Raw genomic sequence first — 19,979 nt, forward strand, 5'->3', positions numbered from 1 at the left:
TATAACTTCTCTCCCAAATCTCTTCATAGGAGACTGTAGGGGAGTCAGATTCCACATTGCATTTGGCTGTCCCTTTATGATACATTCCTTAATCATCTTTTCACACTGACATCAATAATGAAGGCACATTGTTGTGCTTAGCCAGATGGATAAGAAACAGAATTTGTGTCTTATTTCTTCATTATTTGAGTCTTAGTGCTGTGTATGCAATAATACTTAACAGATATTCATTACCTGATAACTTATTATTAAAGTTGTTTTTGAAATGCTACTTAAACTTTTGTATGTTAACCACTCTGTATTTTGAGCAGAAACTTTAATATCTGTAGGACTGAAGATAGTATTGGTAAATCATTTCATGAAAGTAAATGTTTTTTAAAATACGAAGTTAACTTTCTGGAAATTGTTTGCATTTTTTACTGTTTGATGGTACTTGAAATTGTAGGTTCCTACAGCAGAGTCTTAGAAATAAAAGTTTACAGATGAATGACTATAAGATTGCCCTGCTGTGTAATGCATACTCTACAAATTCAGAATGTTTTACATTACCCATGGGAGCTCTGGTAGAAACTATTTATGGAAATGGAATTATGAGAGTACCTCTTCCTGGAACAAGCTGCTTGGCTTCCGCATCTATTACTCCCTTACCCATGAACCTCCTGGACTCACTGACAGTTCATGCCAAAATGAGGTATTTTCTTTTTATTTATTTGGTCCTGTGTTGGGGAATTGATATCAGCGTAGTATAGGCATGATTTCACGATTATGTTTGTGTTTTTTATGGTCAGTTACATTTTTACCATAATTTGGTTTTTATTATAAAAGTTATTTATTATAGGAATTCTAGAATATACAAATAAACCTGAAGAAAATAACTGCTATAATCTCATCATGAGAAATAAGCATTGTAAAATTTTTTGGTATATGTTCTGAGTCTTTTTTTCTATGTATAAATATAGGAATTTATGGGTTGGGTTTTTTTTTTTTTTAACAAAATGGGTTCTTACTATAATACTTTGTTATAACCACCTTTTCCCCATAATAATCTATCATACGCCTCTTTAGGTCTAGTGTTTTCCAGAAACGTCTGTATTAATTGCTACAAAGAAGTCTTTTCTGTGGCCATATATGATTATTTAGCCAGTTTTGCGTTGTTGAGCATGAGTTATTCACAGTGTCTTAGTATTATAATGATGGCTATGAAGACAATCTTTATGTCTTTACATGTACCCATAATACATTTTTATTAAATAATTTGCTGGAAATAGAATAGCTGAATCCAGGAATGTGAAAATTATAATGCCTTTGCTGTATTGATTACAAATAGAGATGCACTTAGAATTGACATTATGGCTTCTAAAAGACAGAAAATCCCCTGTTGGGTGTGATTCTTGAACCTCAGGTACCTCTAGGAGCCAAACTGACAATGTAAATGAGTGACGCATGCCTCTGAGTGGAAGAGAGCCAGTATGAGTGCACATAGAAGTGTGTGTATATAGAAGGAATTGAGGCTGATTGAAGCTTACCTCATGGTGCTGGCTGCCATTTTAGCTAATTTTTATAATGTAAGAAAGTAGACTAGTGTAACTAGAGCTTCTCTAGATTTTTTTGGAAAAGGCTAGAAATCCAGATTCTCATTTCTGGTCTTTCAGCTCTTAAGTATTGGCTCAAACATCAGACATTGTGGGCGAAAGAGAATTTATGTGTGGGACATCAGTTCTAGAAAAGCCATGCTCTTTTTCTCATGGTAAACATTGTCATAAAATTATACATGTGCTTTACCTGCTCATGTGATGAAGTTGAGGGAAGCCTTATTAGAACCCAACATTTGTATCTTAGCAGTGATTTTTTTTAAGTAATTCCATAATAAAAGTTATTTAATTTCTCAAACAATTTTAGTTACACGTTTGAAAGAGAAAAAGAGACTAAACCATTCATGCGTGTTAATTTTTAAAAATATTTTTGGGGTTGTTTTGGGGTATTTTGTCTTTTTGTTTGTCTTTTTTTTTCTCTAATGTTTATTTATGTTGAGAGCGCACAGGGGAGGGGCAGAGAGAGAGGGAGAGAGAATCCCACGCAGGCCCATGCTGTCTGCACAGAACCTGACGCAGTGCTTGATCTCATGAACTGTGAGAGCCAAAATCATGACCTGAGCCAAAATCAAGAGTTGGACGCTTAACCAGCTGAGCCACCCAGATCCCCCTAGTTTGTTTGTTTGTTTTTTTTTTAACTCAAGTGTATTCTTATGAGTTGTACCCAATTTTGCTTTTCTATGAGCAGAGGGATCCTAACTGAAAGCACCATGGAAACCAGAATTCATCTCAGATTATACAGTGTATCACTACTATCACTGTCCTGTACAGCTGAAATGATTAAAATGGAGCTCATTCATTTTATGTACTTCAGTTTAGATTTATACCAAGTGTCCTATAAATAGGGTAATCCCCATGTTTATGTCAAAATATGGATTTTTATTTTCTTTCCCTTGGTTTCTCCTCAGCCTTATCCATAGCATTGCTACCAGAGTGATAAAACTTGCTCATGCAAAATCCAGTGTGGCCTTGGCTCCAGCCCTAGTGGAAACCTACAGTCGCTTATTGGTCTATATGGAAATAGAGTCCTTGGGCATCAAAGGATTTATCAGTAAGACAGGACTTTCTGGTGTTTGTAACCATTAACCCATTCTTTAATTCAACAGGTATTCTTTAGGTGCGGAGGATACAACAGTGTAAAGATGTAGCTGCCGTCATAGAGATTACCTACTAATGAGGGAGGCAAAGAAGTAAATAAATGGAGTATAGAATATGTCAGATGATATGTCTTATGGAGAAAAATAAAGCAAAAAAGGGGGGTAGGAAGTATGAGAGTCAGGAGAGTGAGTTGCATTTTTAAGTAAAGTTATGATAAGAAAGGGGTATTATGTTAAGTGCTTGGGATACAGTGAGCTAAACAGACATGGGCTCTGTCCTCATGCAAGAATCTGTGGTCCCATGTGCTGCTTTTTCTGGTTTGCCCCTGGCATTAGGAAGGAGTTTTCTTGCATCAGAAGACAGCGTATGATGTCTGCTAGTTGCTCTGCAGGTCTAAATAATAGATTCTTTCTCATATAGAAGTTTTTTCTGATTCATGTTAATTGTAACTTTTCACTAATATGGTATAAATTTAATTTTAACCATAATTACTCATCTTCCCAGATAATCAAGGGTTGAACAAAAGGTTTTGGGGAGAGAGGAAGGAATGGAGATGGTTGTCATGCAAATAGTATATTAAAAAGTGATCCTCATGCTTCCAAAGATTGGGAACATTGACTTTATAAAAGTAATTTAAAAGACAACTAAGAAGTGAGGAAGGGTAATTTTTTATTCATCTACTGTCTCTTATTTTTCTAGGTGAACTTGAGTATCATTTGTCAAATTCCAGGAAAGAAAAAAAGGGACAAACTTGGGCTTATAATTAGGATCTGGACTTTTTTCATTACCATTAAAGGAGAAATTATGGAGAAAATTTGGAAAATTGTGTGTGTATGTGTGTGTGTGTGTGTGTGTGTGTGTGTGTGTGTATGTTCATGATCAAATCTTTACGTAGATTTTATTCCATGTGACTCTTCGAATGTCTTTTAATTCATAGCTTTTCTAATTGGTGCCTTATATGGTCATATCCCTCAAGGTCAACTTTTGCCAACTGTTTTCAAGTCCCATGCCTGGGGGATCTTGCACACACTTCTCGAGATGTTCAGCTACCGGATGCACCACATCCAGCCTCATTACAGAGTGCAGCTCCTGAGCCATCTTCATACTTTAGCTGCAGTTGCACAGACAAACCAGAACCAGCTCCATCTCTGGTGAGCTCCTTGGTGACTGTCTTTCCTTAAGATTTATTAGAAACTTTATTGGAGATGGGAACTTAATCCTTTATAGTGTTTATTCATTTGTCATAAAACTTCTGCTTCTAGAGTATCTTATTTCCAATATAGAAGGAGTAGAATATAGCTTTTTAAATAGAAAGTTATAAAGATAGAGTCCTTGCATTAATCTTTGGGGTGAGAAAAAGTACATCCAAGGCCTTTGACAGTATGTTCCAATTTAGCCCTTTAGAATATTGGATTTAGGGGTGCCTGGGTGGCTCAGTCAGTTAAACATCCGACTTGAGCTCAAGTCATGATCTCAGAGTTTGTGAGTTCAAGCTTCAAGTCAGCCTCTGTGCTGACAGCACAGAGTCTGGAGTCTGCTTGAGTTCTATGTCTCCTCTCTCTGTGCCCCTCCCCCGCTCATGCTGGCACTCTCTCTCTTTCAAAAATAAAAATAAACATTAAAAATAATTTAGAATATTAGATTTAAATATACTTCAGATTATGGTTAAATTATCATGTCACTTTGATTTTGCTTTAATTGAAAATATATTCGTGATTTTAAAATGTAAAATTTTTTTAAGGGGCTCTTGGGTGCCTCAGTTGGTTAAGTATCCAGCTGGAGCTCAGGTCATATTTGTGAGTTCCAGGCCTACATCGGCCACTCTGCTGTCAGCGCGGAGCCTGCTTTAGATCCTTTGTCCCCCTATCTCTTCACCCCTCCCCTGCCTTTGTGTGCACACGCGCACATTCTCTCATTTGTTAATGAATAAACATTAATAAAATTAAATTAAAAAAATTTTTTTAAATAAGAGGCTACTTTAAAGTTTATTTATTTTGAGAGAGAGAGAGAGAGAGAGAGAGCACAAGCAGGGGAGGGGCAAAGAGATAAAGGGAGAGAGAATCCCACACAGGCTTTGTATAGTGCAGAGATCAACGTGGTGCTTAAACCCACAAACTGTGAGATCATGACCTGAATGGAAACCAAGCGGATGCTAAACTAACTGAGCTACCCACACACTCCTAAAAAATGTAATTTTTAAATCCTATATATCCAGGTGAAATTGTGTAGTCTTATAAGCTACAAGCTGTCTTTTTCAAATGTAAAAAGTGTCAGATGGTTTTTTCTATAAAATTTAGTATCCCAGGTTTTTAAAACAAAGTTCATTCTTACACAAAGAAGGAAGGGTTGTTTTTTTTTTTTAATCAGAGAAGAGGAATTCATAGTTTGCATGTTTTCCATTGTAATTGACCTAGAATTAGATTTAATTCTATAATTCTGAAATTTTACATGCCACTTAACTTTTTCACATTTCTTTTTGTTTTCCTACCTTTTAGTGTTGAGAGCACTGCACTGAGGCTTATAACAGCATTGGGTAGCTCGGAGGTACAGCCACAGTTCACACGCTTCCTGAGCGATCCCAAAACAGTGCTGTCCGCAGAATCTGAAGAGCTGAACCGAGCCTTGATATTGACCTTAGCTAGAGCAACTCATGTAACAGGTACAGTGAATACGCAATATCAACATCAAAAACAAATGAATTAGAGCATGCTGTGTTCCTGGTGATTATTAAAGGAACAGCATTGTGAAAACATCCTTTTCATTTATTTAAAAAAAAAGTTGTTTTAATACCTTCACCATTTCAATCATTAATGTAGGTTCTTCTGTGTACTATCATTTTAACTAGGTTGAGCTTCTGTTTTCAGCCATTTACATCATTTTTAAGTAGTGGTTTTTGATCTTTTTCATTTAAGGACCACTTAACATTCATAAAAAAATTCTTTTAATGTTTATTTATTTTTTGAGAGAGAGGGGAAGACAGAGTGTGAGCAGGGGAGAGACAGAAAGAGAGGGAGACATACAGTCTGAAGCAGCTCCAGGCTCTGAGCTGTCAGCACAGAGCCTGACATGGAGCTTGAACTCACAGACTGTGAGATTATGACCTAACCCGAAGTCGGACGCTCAACTGACTGAGCCACCCAGGCGCCCCAGGAACACTTAACATTCTTAAAAAAATACAAATTCACAAGGATCTTCCATTTATATGAATTTTATCTATCAATATTTACCTTAATTGATATTAGGATAGATGCTTTTTTAGTATATATTTGATTTACTTAAAAATAATAAACATATTATATATTAATATAATTGGTGTATTTTTATGAAAACTAAACTATATATTCTCCAAAACAAAACTTCAGTGAGAAGAGGTGCCATTTTTTCACATTTTTTGTGTCTCTCTTTAATATCTGATGTAAAGAAAGCTTTGCTAGATTCTCATATTTACTTCTGCATTTCATCTATCACAGTACGTTATTTTAGAAATGAAGAAAATATGGCCTCACCCAGGTGAAAGGTTGGAAAGGAGAGGAGTATTTTAATCGTCTTTCCAATAATTGTGAATACTCTTCAATGTCACACAAAATTAGACAAGTGATGGTTTCTTACATGTTAGGCGCAAGGTAGAAGGGAATCCAAAATCCTGTCAGTGAACATGTTGTACTCCATTACATTGTAATTCATTGATCTGTTTTGCACATTTAATGGATTTTTTTATCCATGTATATTTTATAACTTCATGAATTAGTGTTTTGGAAGACATTGGTCCAGTGAGATCTTATTAATGCTGGCACACTTAATTATACAGTATCATAAAAATACATTTGTTCATATCACTACAGATTTCTTTAGGAAAATCTTTAAAGTTTTGGAGAACTATTAGGCTTATAGTAGTACATACAGGTTTTCCAAAATTTTGATGTTTCACTTGAAGAGTCAACTTTTGTCATGGGCAAAAGATGTGGTCATTTGTTTTCCTTGAAGTAACAGGCTCCCTTTGTTAATTTTCAAGAAAATGTCTGCTTAATGCCCAAGTCTGAATAACTATAGTTTTCTGTCAGATGTTCTTGTAAGTAAAAATGGATTTCCATTTTTTAAAAAAGCTAATTTCACTCAATATTCACACAATTGCACAAATAATTTTCCTTAAGATACCCATCATACTTTGATATGTAGCTAGAACACTTTATTCATACTTCCATTTTTATCACACAGAATATTAAGCTTAGATGTACCTAAGGAGCTGAGATACAGTCCTTTTCACTACTTCAAGGATATTCCTAAGTAAAACTGGCTCTTTCTCCCCACCCTCACTCCCAACTGAGAGCATAGTGAAGATTACAATGGCTGTTAGTATAGTTTGATGCCACAGTTTGATTTGTTCTGTGGGCCAGCACTTTTACCTGTCTTTACCTTTGCACTATCGGTGTGCATGTCAACACAGTAAAATGGTCAATCCTATCTTATTATTATCATTTTAATAGTTTTTACCTCATCAGATCCATAAAAGGATATTAGGGACCCACAGACTCCACAGACCACACCTGGAGAACTGCTGTTTTAAAGAAATAGTTAACTGGATTTAGCAGGCTCAAACACATCTGTGTGAACTCATTTTATATAAATTAACCTTCTTGATTTAGAGAGTTATAGTCTATAGCTGTTTCAACCACTAGAAAAGATAGCTGCTTTCTTAATTGTATTTCCTTGGCTCAATGAAGTGCTGATACCTCATTGTCAGAGTGAACTACATGAGCATTCGTGTCGGGCCTGTATCACTGTCGTTGCACTGGTGCTCCGTAACCTTAAAAAAAATCAGATTGCACTGTCTTTTGTCTTTCCACTAATTGTGTTCTTACTTACTAATGTAACCATTCAAATCATTCATAAACTAAAAAAATTTAGATCCTAAGCTGAATATAACTAGTTATGCAGTGAGTGTATTGCAGTGAAATTCCTTGGGTGGGCATAATTGTTTGTTGCTTTCTCTATGATATTTATGAATTGTGGTTATGCTCATTTACATCTGGATTACATCTTTTTGTTTATGTTCAGATTTTTTTACAGGTTCTGATTCAATTCAGGGAACTTGGTGTAAAGATATACTTCAGACCATCATGAGTTTTACTCCTCACAATTGGGCATCACACACTCTTAGCTGTTTTCCAGGCCCACTGCAGGTAATCTGGTCTTGAATTTCATATTGAATTTATAAAAGTCTTTCTTCCATTTAATATATAAAGTCACTTTCCTACCTAGTGTTAGTCTAGAGAGGTTTTTTAGTGATATCCAAAGGAAATTAGCTTTTATTTCTTTTTTAAAAATTTTTTCCTATTCCAGAGTGTCTTGAGTTGTTCCTTGTCCTACCTACTCTAGAACTAGATATATTCCTAAAAATTTAATTGTGATCTCATATTATTAACAGTTTTAGAATCTTGTGAGAAATAGCACATTACATAAAAAATTCTCTCCCAGAACTGAAATGGGGAGAAATACAACTTTAATGGAGCTGCATAGAATACACATTGGTGCACGGACTGAATTTTTTTAAATCACACAGAGAAAAACTGTAAGCTTGGCTTTTATAATATAGAGAAAGGAGAACCTCATCTGTCCTCTGCTTTGCAGAGAAAAGTTTAAGCGTAATGAACGTCTGCTTTCTATAATTTCCAATAGGACTGGAATGGTTGTTCTCAAACTTACCAGAATCACCTAGAGGGCTTGTTCAGGTACAGACTGCTGAGCCCCAGGTGTGGAATTTCCAATTCAGTGGATCTGGAATGGGGTCCAGACTGCAATTCTTACAGGTCCCAGGTGGTGCCAGTACTCACAGTCTGAGGCCCATTGGGCTGGTGTAATAGATTTTCCTTATAGAGATGCTAAAATATGTAACCACAGGATACATAAATTTCTTTTTTTTTTTTTTTTTTTAATGATGAACAGAAGTATCAACAGATGATTAAAGAAGCTTTGAATTCAGGCTTGCTTGGATTTCTGTTTAGGAAATCTAGAAAGGGAATATTAGAGATAATCAAATCAAGCCTGTGTATTTTCCCATTATAGAAATTCAGGCCTTGATTACTACTAAGTTGCTTGAGGCCACCTAGAGTTTATTAGTGTCAGAATCAAGCCTAGAACTGGTTTCTTACCTCTGTAGCCAGTGTCCTTTTTAGTATAAACCTTGAAGTAAACTTACGATCTTCCTTTTAGGCATTCTTCAAACAAAATAACGTACCTCAGGAAAGCCGTTTTAACTTGAAAAAAAATGTGGAAGAGGAGTATAGGAAGTGGAAGTCAATGACCAATGAAAATGACATCATTACCCACTTTTCTATGCAAGGCTCTCCTCCTCTCTTCCTTTGTCTTCTCTGGAAAATGCTCTTGGAAACAGATCATATTAATCAGATTGGCTATAGGTAAGCCAAAAACCTAGATCTGCGTTCCATTTGACGATCCATTATCATACAGCAATGAAACTTATTTTTTACTCTCTGATTTCCAGAGTACTAGAAAGAATTGGAGCCAGGGCCTTGGTTGCCCATGTGAGGACATTTGCAGATTTCCTAGTATATGAGTTCTCTACATCAGCGGGGGGTCAGCAACTCAACAAATGCATTGAAATTCTTAATGACATGGTATGGAAGTACAACATTGTTACATTGGACAGATTAATTCTCTGCCTGGTAAGAATACGCTTATAAGTTTCTAAGCCACCTCATTTTGTTTTGGATCAGTGTGTGTGACTGATAGACTTGTGCTGATCTAACTATATTGCTTCTAAGGATTTAATGAAATTATACTATAATCGAGTATTACTATCAATTCCCTAAGGAACTAGAGATTTCCAAGGGTCTTTATTCATTCATTCAGCAAGTGTATATTGAATATTTGCTATGTTCTATGCACAGAAAGTATAGAAGTAAATAAGACAGACATGGTCCTGATCTTGTGATGCTGTAAAAGTTCAAGCAGATAGTTAAACCTGAGTTGATTTCCAAAGGCTCCCACTAGAGGCAAGAAGTGGTAAAAGGCCATTGTATTTCTTCGCAGAGTGCTAATAATCATTTCTGTACATTTTGGTAGCCACAGTCAGAACTGAATATTTCTCATAGCCACCCAGTATTCCTCAAATTATTTTTTTCTCTTGACTTTGAGGTCTGTTTCAGCAAAATTTTAAAAGAAGATAGGGAACAAGGCTGGAAAATACTTCTTTTCTGAACACTATAGTGTTGGGACATCAGGGTGGCTCAGTTGGTTAAGTGCCTGATTTCGGCTCAGGCCCCGCGTCGGGCTCTGTGCTAACAGCTCAGAGCTTAGAGCCTGCTTTGGATTTGGTGTCTTCATCTCCCTCTGCCCATCCCTCACTCACACTCTGTCTCTCACTCTCAAAAATAAATAAACATTAAAAAAATATAGTTCCGATATTTGGGGTGGCTTAGTTGGTTAACATTAATCTCTTAGCTGCGGAACATATATATGGTTATGATACGATAGGGGAAATAAGCTAAGACTATAAATCAGTAAAGTAGAAGGATCAGATAGAGGTGTGAGGAAAATATCACCAATCAATAATGAGAGCCCCCATGTATCCATGTGATAGATCTTGAAGAAAAGATTAAATTTCAACAAAAGAAAAAAGAGCGACACTTCAGACAGAAGGAATGGTGAGAAGCAAAAATGAGTGAGAAAGTTAAATACGCTTAAGGAATTCTGAACAGTTGGTTAGGATTAGACTCAACATATAATGAAACTCTAATAATAGATATTACTGTATTCAAATTTAGACTGTCTAGTGGAAGAGCCATGCTTATGCACAGGTCAGACATTTTAATATCATTTTTCTATTTTTCTCTGAAGGCTATGCGTAGTCATGAAGGAAATGAAGCCCAGGTTTGTTATTTCATAATTCAGTTGCTGTTACTCAAACCAAATGATTTTAGAAATCGAGTGAGTGACTTTGTGAAGGAAAATTCTCCAGAGCACTGGCTACAGAACGACTGGCACACCAAGCACATGAATTATCACAAGGTACTCATTCAAATCAGTGCTTCCGTGACTCCTTTTTAAGCCAGACTCAAGTATTTGGCTAATTGATTTGGCTGTTTTCTCTCTGGTTCTACTGTTTTCTCTGTAATCTGTATAGAAGTAAATTAGCTCTCTAAATTTCCTCAAGGTCCTAGAGTATCTCTTCTGTTAAGAATATATTGAAACTGCAATTTTAGTAGATGTGAGTACTTACGTACAAAATGAAAAGGTTATCACAGATTCTTGTATACATAGATCTCTTATGGTATACCTTTGGGATAATAGAAATTTTTATCAAGTGAAGGACTCTAGATTTCATTGCACTGCCAAAACAAACATGTTTTCTTTTCTTTTTTTTTTTAATGTTTTATTTATTTCTAGGAGAGAGGGAGAGAGACAGCATGAGCAGGGGAGGGTCAGAGAGAGAGGGAGATACAGACTCTGAAATAGGCTCCAGGCTCTGAGCTGGCAGTCAGCACAGAGCCCGACGCGGGGCTCGAACCCACCAACCGCGAGATCATGACCTAAGCGAAAGTCGGACGCTTAACCGACTAAGCCACCCAGACGCCCCAGAACAAACATGTTTTCATATTCTTTTAAAAACGACAAATTTATTTAGCTCTGTTTTTTAAGAGAATTTAAAAAAGATGTCCTAAACACTTGCCATTTTCTCACTTCCACAGAAATACCCCGAGAAACTATATTTTGAGGGCCTCGCGGAGCAGGTCGACCCTCCGGTGCAGATCCAGTCTCCCTACCTCCCCATCTATTTCGGCAATGTGTGTCTTCGATTTCTCCCAGTATTTGATATAGTAATCCACAGGTTCTTAGAGCTGCTTCCAGTTTCTAAGTCACTGGAGACTTTACTGGATCACCTTGGTGGCTTATATAAATTTCATGGTGAGATTTTCCAAATTTTAATTCCATCTGACAGCTCAATAAACAAAAATAGTCTAGGTGTGACCATATGGGTAATCATGGTTCTAAAGATTTTATGTTAATTGGTTTTCAACAAAAATGTTTTGGGAATAAGTGCTATATAGTGATGCCATGAAGTATAAAGTAGATGACATAAAAAGATAAATAGGTAAGTCATAGCAGATGTACTGGATTGCAGAAATAAAAATGATATGCAAGAGAGCCCCCCTCCCCCTTTACCTAATGTGTGATTAATTGCCAAATGTGCAGAGAAGGAGAAGCATATGGGTTCAGAGCAGACTGATGATGCTGTGAACTGATGGGTCATGTCAGGCTTCCTGGATGATAGGATTTGAGATGTGAGATATGTGATTTATATTAACAGAAAGGAGAGAACATTCTAAGCAGAAGGAATCTTTGGGAAAATCATGGCATTTTAACAGCAGTCTCCTCATTGGCTAACTTGAGAAGTTAAACATTGTACCCAACAATGTAGATCACCTTTAAGTGCCAGGTTGAGAAGTTTCAATTTTATAACCTGCAGATAATTAAGAACCAATTAGATGTTATTGAGTAAGGCCATGGCCTAGAAAGCATTATTTTAGAAAGTTAAATCTAGTTGTAGTCAGCAGCATGTTTTGGAAGGATGAAGCCATTTCAAAAATGTCAAAAAATTCAGGTGTAGGATTAGTATCTAAACAACTGTGATGGCTTTGGGAATGCAAAAGAAGGGGCAGATATTCCAGGAAGAAGGAACAGGACTTGATTGCTGCTTGTAGGGAAGGATATATATTCTTTCCAATATAGAAAGAAAGGAAGAGAACGCTGAAGTTTGAAACCAGGTGACTGGAGAATGGTCGTCCTAGAGTGGCCACTGTGGAGACAAAGTGTATTTCTCTGGGCGGGGGGAGGGGGGTGTTAGTTCTTGGTACTTTATCTAAGATGTTTTCCTCCTAACCAGAAGTCTGAATTGCATGTTAGCACTACAGAATAGGTATGAAGTTCAAGTGAGCATTCCTATAAAAACGTTTGTTTTTTGGGGTTTTTTTTGTTTGTTTGTTTTGGATTAGGTAGCATGTGCATGGTACAGAAGGGTATGCAGGGAAGAATAGTTAGTCCCATCCCTGACCTCCAGCTAGCCAGTTTCCTTCTCTGTGGCAACCACTGTTACCCTGTTTTTGACCATTTAAGGCTATTCTAATCTTTTTGCTAGTATAAACAGTGCCACGATGGTTATTCATTTCCATGCCATGTATATGGTATTAGAAGCCTTCTGCCTTGTCCTGAAATAAAAATATTCATTGTATATAGCTTCCCATCATGTGAAATAGTTTCATGAGCTTCTGAGCTGTGTCTTGGTAATCTTGAAAGCAGAGGGTTAGTTTTTCACAGTTCTTGGTAACTGGATAAACTGTGATGATTGTCTTCTTCTTGGCAGATCGCCCAGTGACTTATTTGTATAATACTCTGCACTATTATGAGATGCACTTGAGAGACCGCCCACATCTCAAGCGAAAACTTGTCCATGCCATCATTGGCTCACTCAAGGATAATCGACCTCAAGGCTGGTGTCTAAGTGACACATACCTAAAGTGTGGCATGAATGCACGAGAAGAAAATCCTTGGATTCCTGATGACTCCTACTATTGCAGATTGATTGGCAGACTAGTAGATAATATCCTTTGCATTGTGATTTTTCCAGACCCTTCAGAAATAACTATATGTTGATTTGGGAGAACACATATTATCTTTTCAAGTTAATAACTTTTTTTTAAGTTTATTTATTTATATTGAGAGAGTCAGAGCACAAGCTGGGGAGGAGCAGAGGGAGAGGGAGTGAGAGAATCCCAAGCAGGCTCCCGCTGCCAGCAGAGCCCGATGTGAGCCTAAACTCATGAACTGTGAGATCATGACCCAAGCCAAAACCAAGAGTCAGATGCTTAACTGACTGAGCCACCCAGGCATCCCTCAAAGTAATATTTTTATACATTCCAAGACTTCAGTTCTTTTAAGATCATTCTTATTTTTAATTTTGTAAAGGTTTTGAAATCTTCGATTAGCAGCATCAAATTAGCTGCCATATAGGCAACAATTCGCTCCATTAAAATTTAAATTGAAAACAAACTTTACAAGATTTGTTTCAAAGAAAAAAAATCGATCTCTAAAAAAAATATACTATGTATTATAGTAAATGCATCTGTTTGCTACTGGAGAGTATAGAGTTTTGTTGCTTTCAAAAAATCCTTGAATGTTTTTTAAAAAATATTAATAGATAATAATAAAACTTTTTATCTCTTTTGATGAAAAAGCTGCTCTATTTATATTTTTATTTCTTTATTTTGATTTCATGTTTTAAGTTATAAGCACACTGTGTTTAGTATGTCTGTGTACCATATCACTGTTTACTAGGTAGAGTAATTTTACATAAATGGGCATGATTCATTTTCCTACACAAAGGAATTTATTTCCTGAAGTAAAAGAATTACTCATCATAGGGGTGCCTGGGTGGCTTAGTTGGTTAAGCGTCCGACTTTCACTTAGGTCATGATCTTGCGGTTCGTGGGTTCGAGCCCTGCGTCGGGCTCTGTGCTGACTGCCAGCTCAGAGCCTGGAGCCTGTTTCAGTCTGTGACTCCCTCTCTCTCTGACCCTCCCCTGCTCGCGCTGTCTCTCCCTCTCTCTCCTAGAAATAAATAAAACATTAAAAAAAAAAAAAAAGAAGTACTCATCATAAAATAATGCCCTTACTACCTACCTTACAACTATTGAAAGCAGTAGGTAGATGAAGCCTGGGGCTACTTTGGTCGCATCTATAGCTGTCCTGTCACAGATGTAAAAGCACACCTATAGAAGACCAGGGTTTTTTTGTTTTTTTTTTTAAAGATGTTTTATTTATTTCTGAGAGAAAGAGACAGTGTGAGCAGGGGAGGGTCAGAGAGAGAGAGAGATACAGAATCTGAAGCAGGCTCCAGGCTCTGAGCTAGCTGTCAGCACAGAGCCCGACGCAGGGCTCGAACCCACGAACTGTGAGATCATGACCTGAGCCGAAGTCGGGCACTTAACCGACTGAGCCACCCAGGCGCCCCGGAAGACCAGTTTCTTAAACCTTACGTTTATGTGTTTCAGTTACGTCAGACGTTTGTGTATTTGGTTCGTGTTATTTGCCTCTTAATTTCTGTTCACTTGTTAAGGGCTCATAATCAGATACATTGATAATCAAATGAGATGTTTACATGTGAAACATTTTGAAAACTGTAAAGCACTCTACCAATATGAGCCATTAATCTCAAAAAATAAAAACCAAATGGTTATTCCTTTAATCATCTGCACCGATGGCTGGCAAGTCTCCTGGTCCGTTCCCAAACTGCGACTGGAGATTCAATGAGTTTCCCAACCCAGCTGCCCATGCCCTGCATGTTACTTGTGTGGAGCTCATGGCCTTGGCCGTTTCAGGCGAAGATGTTGGAAATGCTCTTCTAAATGTCGTCCTGAAAAGGTGTGTATCCTGTTTCATGCAGTAAGATTCATTGTTTTTTTGTAAAGAGAACGATATTTTATTAGGAGATGTTAGACAAATCTATTGTCCCAAGGCTGATGCACATGGGACAGTAACTGTCTTTTGGTCCCAGATTTTGTCTTTGTGATATAGATGTAATGGAGTGAGCCCTGGATAGGGTCAGAAGACCTGGGTTTGTTCTCAGCTCTACCCTTTTATTTTTTAACATATATTCATTTTTGAGAAACAGAGACAGAGTGCAAATGGGGGAGTGGCAGAGAGAGGTTTACACAGAGTCTGAAGCAGGCTTCAGGTTCCAAGCTGTCAGTGCAGAGCCCGACATGGGGCTCAAACTCACAAATCCCGAGATCATGACCTGAACTGAAGTCAGACATATAACTGACAAAGCCACCCAGGCCCCTACCCCCCACCACTACTCTTTAGTAGCTGTTTGACATTTAAGTTAGGAATAAGGTTAACACCTCACTAAAGATAATCTTTCAAGATTCCTTTCTTGAAGATCACCATAAGGTAGGGGATAATGATTGAAGAAGTGGAAATAATCTTACATCCCAGCAACCACTGTTAAGGGAGACAACCCAAAAAAAGAAAAACCTTTTTTAGCTTTTAGGTATATTAAACTTTTACTCAATGAAAATCCATTGTTGTTTTATTGGAATAAGTCAGTTGTTAGCCCCAAATGATATATGTTCTCAAAATTAGTTCCATTGTTAACCATATAAAAGTGTTTTTGTAATTTCACATTTTTCTTCTTTTTTCTTCACTTATAGTCAGCCTTTAGTGCCAAGAGAGAATATTACAGCATGGATGAATGCCATTGGACTGATCATCACTGCACTACCAGTGAGTTAATAGTTTTGATTTGTACCTGGTAATTGAATACAATTGTTTCCTGTAAGCCAAAATAATAAGATGCATGTAAGATGCCATTGTACAAGGATGTCATGCAATTAAGGAAGTGTTTCATATTTAAGTTTTCTTCATTATTGCTTCAGGAACCTACACTGTTTTGTTTTCCTTCTGCCTCAGATCTAAAAATATGCCTAACCAATGGGTCTCTGTATCCTTTGGTCCCACCTTATCTATCCAACCGTAGTTCTTATATTAAAATCTCATCTCCTTTTGACCACTTGACATGTTACGTATCTAGAGCCTCTCACTCATGCCATTAGCACTTGTTGAGATATGCTTGGGTACTTCTGATGTGTTCCAGAATGAACATTATGCAGAGCCCGTCTTCCTTCTGTCAGCTTCTCTAAAATCTGTTCATTCTTTGCCAGCTCAGGTCCTGCTTTTTCAATGAATCCTTCCTGGACCTCCCCTCATGTGAACTCTCTCTTCTATGACCTCACATGTGTCTATTTAGCACTATATAGTTATCTATTGTGATATCTTTCAGTGTCAACAACATCGTCTGACTGTGCTCTCCAGACTTGCTTGATTATGCTCCTCTATGAATCAATCATTTTTTCCTTGCACACCTCCAAAATACCTATATATATATTTTTTTCTGGAAACACAGGATGAAATGCATTTTATTTTTTTCCTTAAATAGTTTATTGTCAAGTTGGTTTCCATTATAACACCCAGTGCTTATCTCAACAAGTGCCCTCCTCCATGCCCATCACCCCCCTTCCCCTTTCCCCCACTCCCATCAGCCCTCAGTTTGTTCTCAGCATTCAAGAGTCTCTCATGGTTTGCCTCCCTCCCTCTCCTCGACTGTTTTTCCCCTTCTTCTCCCCCATGGTCCTCCGTTAAGTTCCTCCTAATCCACCTATATGTGCCAACATATGGTATCTGTCCTTCTCTGCCTGACTTATTTCGCTCAGCATAACACCCTCAAGGTCCATCCATGTTGCTACACATGGCCAGATTTCATTGTTTCTCATTGCCATGTAGTATTCCATGGTATAGATAAACCACATCTTCTTGATCCATTCGTCTGTTGATGGACACTTAGGCTCTTTCCATGTTTTAGCTATTGTGGAGAGTGCTGCTATGAACATTGGGGTACATGTGCTCCTATGCCTCAGCATTTCTGTATCCCTTGGGTAAATTCCTAGCAGTGCTATTGCTGGGTCATAGGGGAGTTCTACAGTTAATTTTTTGAGGAACCTCCACACTGTTTTCCAGAGGGGCTGCACCAGTTTACATTCCCACCAACAGTGTAGGAGGATGCTCATTTCTCCACATCGTCACCAGCATCTAGAGTCTCTTGATTTGTTCATTTTAGCCACTCTGATCCATGTGAGGTGGTATCTCAGTGTGGTTTTGATTTGTATTTCCCTGATGATGAGGGACGCTGAGCATCGTTTCATGTGTCTGTTGGCCATCTGGATGTCCTCTTTGGAGAAGTGTCTGTTTATGTCTTCTGCCCATTTTTTCACTATGTTATTTATTTTTCAGGTGTGGAGTTTGGTGAGTTCCTTATAGATTTTGGATACTAGCCCTTCATCTGATATGTTATTTGTAACTATCTTTTCCCATTCCGTCGGTTTGCCCATTAGTTTTATGGATTGTTTCCTTTGCCGTGCAGAAGCTTTTTATCTTGATGAGGTCCCAATAGTTCATTTTTGCTCTTGATTCCCTTGCCTTTGGGGATGAGTCAAGGGAGAAATTGCTGTGGTTGAGGTCAAGGAGGTTGTTTCCTGCTTTCTCATCTAGGGATTTGATGGTTTCCTGTCTCGCGTTCAGGTCCTTTATCCACTTTGAGTTTATTTTTGTGTATGGTGTGAGAAAATGATCTAGTTTCATTCTTCTGCATGTTGTTGTCCAGTTCTACAACAGCACCGTCTGTTAAAGAGGCTGTCTTTTCTCCATTGGATACTCTTTCCCGCTTTGTCAAAGATTAGTTGGCCATATATTTGTGGGTCTAATTCTGAGTTCTCTATTCTATTCCATTGGTCTGTGTTCTGTTTTTTGTGCCAATACCTTACTGTCTTGATGATGACAGCTTTGTAGTAGAGGCTAAAGTCTGGGATTATAGGGGCTCCTGGGTGGCTCAGTCGGTTGAGCTTCCGACTTTAGCTCAGGTCACGATCTCACAGTTCATGGGTTCGAGCCCCGCATCAGGCTCTGTGCTGACTGCCAGCTCAGAGCCTGGAGCCTGTTTCAGATTCTGTGTCTCCCTCTCTCTCTGACCCTCCCCTGCTCACGCTATCTCTCTCAATCTCTCTCTCAAAAATAAATAAAACATGGGGCGCCTGGGTGACTTAGTCGGTTGAGCGTCCAACTTCAGCTCAGGTCATGATCTCATGGTTTGTGGGTTCGAGCCCCACCGTCAGGCTCTGTGCCAACAACTAGCTCAGAGCCTGGAGCCTGCTTCAGATTCTGTGTCTCCCTCTCTGTCTGCCCCTCCCCAGCTCATGCTCTGTCTCTCTCTGTCTCTCAAAAATAAATAAATGTTAAATAAATAAATAAAAAATTTAAAAAACTTTAAAAAATAAAGATAAAAAATAAAGTCTGGGATTGTGATGCCTCCTATTTTGGTTTTCTTCTTCAATATTACTTTGGCTATTCGGGGTCTTTTGTAGTTCCATACAAATTTTAGGATAGCTTTATTTATTTGTGAGTTATATACGTGTACCAGTGTTGTCTGTATAATAGGTATTAGTAAGGGTGATTTACTCTACACTAATATCAAGAACTAGCCCTCTAATTCACAGACACTTATCTCCATGTTCTTATTAACTATATTTGACTTACTGTGAAGCCACTCACTTTTGCTTTCAGAATCTCCATTACACAAAAACACAAACTATATAAATAAAAAATTTTAAAGAATGAGAATGTGCCATTATGTTAGGCTTTGGGGTAGAATATTAGAAATGGGGTGAAATACTGGATAAGTGATATTTTTCATCAGGCTTTCCTCTCATTTTAAAGGAGCCATATTGGATTGTCCTTCATGATCGAATTGTCAGTGTCATCAGCAGTCCAAGCTTGACATCTGAGTCCGAGTGGGTTGGCTATCCATTCCGCCTCTTTGATTTCACTGCTTGTCATCAGTCCTACTCGGAGATGAGCTGCAGCTATACATTAGCTCTTGCGCATGCTGTGTGGCACCATTCCAGCATTGGGCAGCTTTCTCTCATTCCCAAGTAGGTATTATGATTTCTTAAATAAATGGGACTTTTTTCATTTTGGGTGTTTTTAACTCATTTACACATGGAGGTATGCATCTCATTCAGTAGAACAACTTGCAAAGTGAATTTTAATTACATAGAGTTTCCAAATAATGAGAAAGTTCTTTTATTTCAGAATTATTTGTAAAAATTGTATATGCAAGAAATAATCTAGTTTTCCATTATACTTTCAAGAGATTTGATCAAATGCATGCTTTTTCCAGAATATATCCCACAAGTTGTATTTGAACTGAATAGCTCATATTAGCCTATTTTCTGATTATTTTTCTTAACTGTAAGGTTGGTTTTAAAAATTCAAATTTCTTGAGAATGTCATTTATATTAGATTGGCTATTCTCTTTTTATTTCAAATACAGGTGTTTCCTACTATTCAAAAGTAGAACATTGCTGTGAAACCTTCTGTAAGCCAAAATGGCATAAAGTGAAACGTATCCCACTCTTTCTAAAAGTTCATGTGACACCACGTCACTTTGATGGAAGACCTACATTAGTACCTATTTTTGCTAACTAAAAGGTGACTGAAGAGAATTTTTGCTTTTACAAAAAAGCCATTGCTGTAATAATGTGGGTCTTTTGTAAGAGCAACGTGGTGTAACACCAAATTTCCAGAAAGCAGACAGGAGCCGAGGGGTACCTGTGATTCCCCTTCTGTCATTCAGCAATCGTACTGTTGAGAATGGCTCCT

The 19,979-nt window shown here is 37.6% G+C and overlaps 1 protein-coding gene across 1 annotated transcript in view; it reads left to right on the forward strand.

Annotated features, from left to right (window-relative positions):
- Window positions 1-19,979, forward strand: part of MED23 (mediator complex subunit 23) — a 45,839-nt gene that overhangs the window by 21,659 nt on the left and 4,201 nt on the right. Inside the window, exons 14-26 of the mRNA XM_039240430.1 lie at window positions 446-691; window positions 2,501-2,643; window positions 3,667-3,841; window positions 5,186-5,349; window positions 7,746-7,870; window positions 8,901-9,106; window positions 9,193-9,373; window positions 10,548-10,718; window positions 11,399-11,615; window positions 13,072-13,308; window positions 14,963-15,128; window positions 15,920-15,992; window positions 19,035-19,249. Coding sequence (XP_039096361.1) covers window positions 446-691; window positions 2,501-2,643; window positions 3,667-3,841; window positions 5,186-5,349; window positions 7,746-7,870; window positions 8,901-9,106; window positions 9,193-9,373; window positions 10,548-10,718; window positions 11,399-11,615; window positions 13,072-13,308; window positions 14,963-15,128; window positions 15,920-15,992; window positions 19,035-19,249 — 2,319 coding nt within the window. The remainder of the gene's footprint in view (window positions 1-445; window positions 692-2,500; window positions 2,644-3,666; window positions 3,842-5,185; window positions 5,350-7,745; window positions 7,871-8,900; window positions 9,107-9,192; window positions 9,374-10,547; window positions 10,719-11,398; window positions 11,616-13,071; window positions 13,309-14,962; window positions 15,129-15,919; window positions 15,993-19,034; window positions 19,250-19,979) is intronic.

This window comes from Hyaena hyaena, unplaced genomic scaffold (assembly GCF_003009895.1).
Source record: "Hyaena hyaena isolate Hyena2069 unplaced genomic scaffold, ASM300989v1 scaffold_178, whole genome shotgun sequence".
NCBI classification, from domain to species: domain Eukaryota; kingdom Metazoa; phylum Chordata; class Mammalia; order Carnivora; family Hyaenidae; genus Hyaena; species Hyaena hyaena.